The 6791-nt window shown below is 45.4% G+C and overlaps 1 protein-coding gene across 1 annotated transcript; it reads right to left on the minus strand.

Annotated features, from left to right (window-relative positions):
- Positions 1-3888: 3888 nt before the first annotated feature.
- On the minus strand, positions 3889-4890 carry LOC136509451 (protein S40-7-like). Its single transcript, XM_066504250.1, has one exon. It carries the CDS (start codon positions 4737-4739, stop codon positions 4152-4154), a length of 588 nt encoding a protein of 195 aa, XP_066360347.1. The 5' UTR covers positions 4740-4890; the 3' UTR covers positions 3889-4151.
- Between the last annotated feature and the right edge of the window lie 1901 nt (positions 4891-6791).

Below are 6791 nucleotides of genomic sequence, written 5' to 3' on the forward strand. Positions count from 1 at the left end.
CCCTAGGGTTGTGCGTGAGAGGAGGCAGGGAGGCAAGGAAGTCACGTGTGTACCCCTTGGCCCTTGAGGCCAGACAAATAATGTTTGCCTTGCTTGCTTGCTTTAATAATGTTTACAAGATATATATATATCCCCTCTAAGATACCCTATTTTAAAAAATAAATATCTATTTGGGGGGGAAATAGCAAATAATAAAACAAAAGGATAACTAGGCTATTAGCCCATCTAAATCTAGGCGCCACTTATCTGATCTGGGCAGAACTGGGCGCCCTTAGCCACTTGTACGCCGGCGCATGGTATATTGTGTACCGGTCATAACAAAACGACACATGTATGAATTTTGTATTAAATATTTTTGCTTCTAAATCGTATTAAATGGAAGAAATTTTCACTACAAAGATTTCAATGTCATCGAGCAGTACAACTTTTATATAATGTGTGTCTCCATCCAAGATCATTTAAAAAGTTGAGAATTTTGAATTTCAATATCTAAGAACTTTATATATGTATATATGGGCTCCTAAATGATCTCAAATGAAAATAATATGGTCAACTATAAAGTTTTAGATCTCGCCAAACTCTCTAATTTTCATATTAATTTTGTCTTCATCCGATTTTACTTGAAAAAAATGAGTTTATTTTTTCTGCTGCCACTTTTCCGTCAGGCGGTTAACAACCATTTGATACAAGTGGCACAAGGGGAAGAAGAGGTTAGAAGCTGGTATATGGGTCGTGGTAATTTTTTTGATGGTATATATAGGTTGACAATCTTTTTTAGTGGCACAAATGGGTTGATATCTTTTCCAATAACAAAGTAAATTGTCCCAGATATAAACGAGATATCTTATACTCCCTCCATCCCAAAATATAAGTCATTACAACTTTCTTGAAAAGTCAAAATATCTAAAATTTGACCAAATTTATATATTAAAACAATAATCTTTTTTCTTCGTAATTCTCTCTGTAATTTTAATCAAACTTGAGATACTTTGACTCTTCACAAAGTTGGAATGGCTTATAATTTTAAACAGAGGGAGTAGTTTTGATGCCGGACTGGTGGAGACGCACTCAAGAGAAAACAACCTGAAAATGACCTGAAAATGTATGAGTGCCATATTTTGAGGCATTATCTAGCTACACGACGTGCAGAGAAGGCGTTCAACACCATGACGAATTGCAATGCTCCATTTCAAAACCCAGTTTAATCGGTACAGCAAAGCAAAGCTGAAAGCTCTGCAGGTAAAATTTATGCACATCATACGTAACGTGACGTATAAACTCCAAAATCTAGGATAAGTGGAGACGTTGGACTTAAGCATTGTTTAGTTCCTTCCTTAAAGTTTACTCCCTATCACATTAGATGTTTGACACATGTATAAAGTATTAAATATAGACTAAAAAATAATTAATTGCATATATTACGACTAATTTACGAGACGAATTTTTTAAACCTAATTAGTTCATGATTTGACAATGTGGTGCTACAGTAAACATATGTTAATGATAGATTAATTAGGCTTAATAAATTCGTCTCGTGGATTACCGAGGATTTCTATAATTTGTTTTATTATTACTATCCGAATACCCCATGTGACACCCGATGTGACGTCCCTAAACTTTACTCTTATGATTTAAACAACACCTTATCCAACCTCTTATGGAAAAAAACATTTCGATGAGTTTTGGATCGTGTGCCTAGCATGTCAGCAGGATGCTGCCGATCGAGTTTAGGGCCTCTTTGGCACGGCTTATGCCGGCTTCGACTTCATCTATTTTGCGCAAATCGAGGCACTGTAGCGTGAAGCCGTTTTATAAGCCGGGGTTAAAATGAACTAGAAGCTGGGAAAAGGCAATTTTTCTGGCTTCACCGGCTTTGACTTCACCGGTAAAGCCGTTTTGGATGAGCCGTGTTAAAGGGGCTTTAGAAATCTGAAAAACCAAACCAGGGAATATATATCAGGATGTGTACAGGGTACAGACAATGCGGTTGCTATCTTGCTACGCACATCGTTTTGTTTCTGATGCAGATGGGCATGCAAATGGCAAACTCCTTTTTTTTCTCTGTTAAAAGAGTTAGTACCTTGCCATTTTCTACACGAGTCACTGTCCAAGCGTGATACAATACTCCCATCGCAAAAAAAGGGGAAAAAGAGAGGCTTGATTGCCACAAGCGCAGTACGAACGAGAGTACAATATATTACCCTTCCATGTCCATCAGCCGTGGCATTGACTCATCGACAACCAACAGAGTTATTTTTACACATCTCATTAGCCCACAGAAATGGATCACCACGTACGGTGAACAAATGCTAACCCCAATCTCAACTGGTGGAAGATGAGCATGCATGCATTTTTTAACCAATGATGAAGAGATAAACATGCTTAGAGCATCTTCAAGAGACTCTTTATATCCTTTCTAAATGCTAGAAATAGAGATTTTGGTGAAAAACTACCCTCCAACAGCTTCTCTAAATGGCTATTCAAATATAGTCATCTTCTATTCTAGGTTTTTCGCTAGCAAAAAAAAATAGAAGACAAGAATGACTCTCTAGAGTGCGAACGAGATACAGAAAAACTGTTGGTGAGTGAAAAGATATAGAAATCGAATTTTATGCAAATGATTCTCTAAATGATGATTTAGAGAGTGAGATTTAGAAAGACTCTTAGAGACGCTCTTAAAAGATAAACATGCACGGCACTCGTGTCCCAAAAAAATTATATACTTTCGCTGGTCCAGATTCAAAGCTACTAGAAGTATATTTTTCTTTGGGGAACGTAGGGCGTAATTCTATTATAGTAGCGAGTTAATATATTTGACCAGATTTTATATAGAAAAAGATATCAATATAGTATATTTTAATAGTACACATAGTATTTCATTGTCATTTTTTCTTCAAGTTTATTCAATATAGTAGAATTATATTATTTTTTTACCACGCATGCAGCATTCTATCCACCCATCCCAGTGACGTGTGACGAGTCCATGATGAGTGTTTTTTCTTTTAGATGGAAAAACATGATGAGTGTTGTTGATGAGACATGAGAGGGACAGCCCACACTGCACGAAACGACGAGGCAAAAAGGACGACTGGCGCACCCGCACACGACGGCCGGCGGCGGCCTGAATCTCGAGCCTGCCGCCTGCCCGTGGAACAGTGGAAACTAGCGGACAATCACGGCATGGCATGCATGGGGATCTGAGCCTGCCTTTTCCCGATCTCCGATCTCTGACGAAACCGCAGTAGGCCGTCGTCACGCCGCCTGCCACCGGCTGGCTGGCGACAGGTATGTGCGCGCGCCACCAACCGCACCGCCGCCGCCCGGCCGCCGACGGGAGCAGAGCAGAGAGAGGAATGATGATTGGAATACTCGACGAGCCCTTCTTCCATGGCTGCCTCTGATTACCCCTGTCAGATCCGAAGAAGGAAAACAATGGCGGGTTAGTTGGGCGAATGGGAACGAACTACGCCGCGTCATGCTGGTGTGATTGCGAAACAGCCACCCAGCGGCCAGCGCCGCAAGATGCTGCTATATTCTACTCCTAGGATGCTTGATGCAGGTACTAGGGGCAGCCTGGCTTCAGGCTTCGCATCGTATTATATTGCCCCTCCCGTCCGTGTCAAAGCCATGGTTTGTTTAGTGCCAGATGAGCCCAACTTGGTAGTAGTAGAGTAGACCATCCACTCGATTGCGATTGCGATTGCGATTGTTGTGTGGGCGCCCTGTATTTTTTCTTTTCTTTTCATCATCTTCCTCGTGACCTCGTCCATTCCGTATTTTTTTTAGGAGGGACCAATTCCGTATCAATTGTTAGCCATCAGGTGAATGTGCTGAATTCAGGTGAAGAAACTGGGAGGCTTTGTGCACAATAGAAGAAGAGCAGGGATCTCAACTAGACCAATCAAATTGAATGTATTGAATTCAGCTCTTCAGGTGTTGAGGAACATGCATGGAGCAAGGAAGGTTTGGGGTTTTGTTACACTGGCGACGAGAGAGAGAGAGAGAGAGAGAGAGAGAGCCAGCTGGCGGCTGAAATGGCAGGGGGCTCGAGAAAGAGATCTCTGATCTGCATGTGCTGATCCATCGGGCCTCGATCGGCTTCTTCTGTCACGGCTGACGGCTGGTCCTGGCTCCGTTGCTTGCTCGCTCGTTCAGAGGTCCAGGAACCCGGTCTGCCGGAGCACGGCGTTGCGGACGCGGCGGAGGTCGCGGCCCTTGAGCGTGCGCCCGGCGCCCTCCAGCACGGACGACGACCGCGCGTGGCGCCGCGCCGCGACCACGTGCGGCGGCACCATCTCGTCTCCGTCCTCCTCGTCCTCGTCGACCCTCCTGCCGCCTGCGCCGCCGCGGCCGTCCTCCCCCTCGCGGCGCCCGCCCGCCGCCTTCCCCGGCCACGGCGCCGGCACCCGCACTGGCGCCGACTGCCTCGGCGCGGCGGCCAGCGCCACCGCCCTCGCGGGCACGGGCACGGCCACCCCTCCGCCGCCGCCTTCGGCGAGCAGGGACGAGAGCCCGAAGCTGTGCGGCACGGCGTGCGCGCGACGCCTCGCCGCGCTCGGCGCCGGCGCCGGCGGGGCGGCCCAACCGTCCTGCTGGCCCCCGCCCGCTGGCCATACCACGTCGCGCTCGTCGAGCTCGAACGGCGCGGCGGCGTCGGGCCCCGCCCCCGCCGACTCCGGCTGCTTCAGGAGGCCGAGGAAGTGGAGCGATCCCGCGCCCGGCGCCCTCGGCATCGCCATTGACTGCCCCGCAGCAGCGGGTCGAGGCAGCCAAGAGCTCGATCCCTCCCCTCTCCTCTCCTCTCACGGGCGGGCCGATCGCTCGTGCTCTGGACTCTGGAGGGAGGCTGTGGGGGCGGCTGCGGCTGCGCCCAAGTGATTGTGTTGGGTTTGGATTGCTGCTTTGGCTTTTGCTTTGCCTATATATAGTGGTGGCCAGTGGGTGCGCTGGAACAGGACAGAGGAAGGAGAGGGTGACAGAGTGAGTGGGCAAAGGACGACGATGACGTGTCATCTCTCATCGCCTGGGCCCCGCTCGACGAAAGGGTCCAGGGAATCTCCAGGTAGATGCAGTGGGATTCCCCTGCTGATTTTCTGTAGCGTACAGTACTCATCTAATCAGTGTTACTGAAATGAAAATCTTCCCCGTGTACGTAGGATTCCGGGCCAGCTTCCAAGGTGCAACGAAGTAAAAATTACTCCTCTTTCCAAATTATACGTCGCTTTGACTTTTTTAATTCATCTATGTACCAAAAAAAAATAGTCGAAGCATCTTATAATTTAGAACGGAAAAAGTATTTTACACGAGGGGCTCTCTCGGTCAGCGGTTAGTAGCAATGAGAGACGACTCATCTCTCATTTACAACAGTTCTTCAGATCTAGGGTCTGTTCGGCAGGACTTATTTTGGCTCCGGCTGATTTGTATGGCTGATTTGTTGTGAGAGAAAAATACTATTTTCTAGTTGGCTGATTCTGGCTTATAAGCTCAAGTGAACAGACTGCTAGTTCATTTAGATTTAATTCAAACAAATTTATCGGCAAAATCAGATGATTTCATATCAGAATCATGTTACCTGTGATGATTTCGATGATTACCACGATGAGGACACCGTTGCAGGCGTCGATTTCGTCCTATGTTATACTCGATGGTTCAACTGATGACGTTCTTTCATGGATTCAGGTGCGTTTTTTATATGCTCAAAACGTTGGATCTTGTGGCATTGTCTAATGTTTTTTATCGTTGGATTCGGCAAAAGGGTTGCAGTTTAGCTTCGGTGTTCAACAAAGCTCTATTCATGTAGAGCATCAACTACATGGAGAAAAGCCTCCAAGGAAGAAGGCAATGGAAGAATCTGGAAAAGAGAATGTTTTTTTTCAAATTTTCTTTTTCGCGTGTACTTTGGGGGTACTATGTCGAATTTTGAATAACCCCCCTTCCTTTTCACAAAAAAGTTTAGTTATGTGGAAAAAAAGATGTATAAATAGGAAAACTTTTCTTCAATCCAAATCGAAACATGGTCTCAGTTTGTTACCGTACACTTGATCTACATACAGCATGAAGAGACGGCTAAGCTGTCTTGCATGGTGCTAATTACAATGTGTTTTAGGATTTTGAAGACGTGTTAAAAAAATTCGGGGGTTTGAAAAACATCATCGTACGTCTTGAATCGACTAGCAGGACCGGATCCACCGAACAAGGTGGAAAACTGGCGGCAAACTTGGGGCCTGTTTAGTTGCACTTCATTTTGCAAAATTTTTCAAGATTTTCCGTCACATCGAATCTTTGGACGCATGCATAAAGCATTAAATATAAATAAAAAATAAAACTAATTACACAGTTTAGACGAAATTCACGAGACGAATCTTTTAAGCCTAATTAGACTATGATTGGACACTAATTGTCAAATAACAACGAAAATGCTACAGTACCATTTCGCCAAAATTTTTGCCAACTAAACACTACCTTGGTTGGACGATTGCGACACCTGGTTGGATGGTTGTGAGCTTTTCTTTGTTGAGGTTAATGAGTACTACTGCTGCTGCTGCAACCAAATTAAACTAAGTATCTGGAGGAGCAGACACGACAGGCCGTGGTGGCTACATTAGTTGTGGTGACGGCCTGACGGTGAAAGCAGTGGCTGGCCCATGGACCGTTCCAAAACATCTTACTAATTGAGTTCTTGGACCATCAATTATCATTGATGCGATGCAACGTACCTGGCGTTCTTTGAATTCCTGTGCTTCTCAACGAGGAGGAGAGCAGATTTTGCACGCCAGGCATGACAAAAACGC

The sequence above is a fragment of the Miscanthus floridulus genome, chromosome 1 (genome assembly GCF_019320115.1).
Source record: "Miscanthus floridulus cultivar M001 chromosome 1, ASM1932011v1, whole genome shotgun sequence".
NCBI classification, from domain to species: Eukaryota; Viridiplantae; Streptophyta; class Magnoliopsida; order Poales; family Poaceae; genus Miscanthus; species Miscanthus floridulus.

Bases quoted from the DNA above. Each gene is read 5' to 3' on its own strand.
- LOC136509451 (XM_066504250.1), bottom strand. From the start codon at position 4,739: ATGGCGATGCCGAGGGCGCCGGGCGCGGGATCGCTCCACTTCCTCGGC.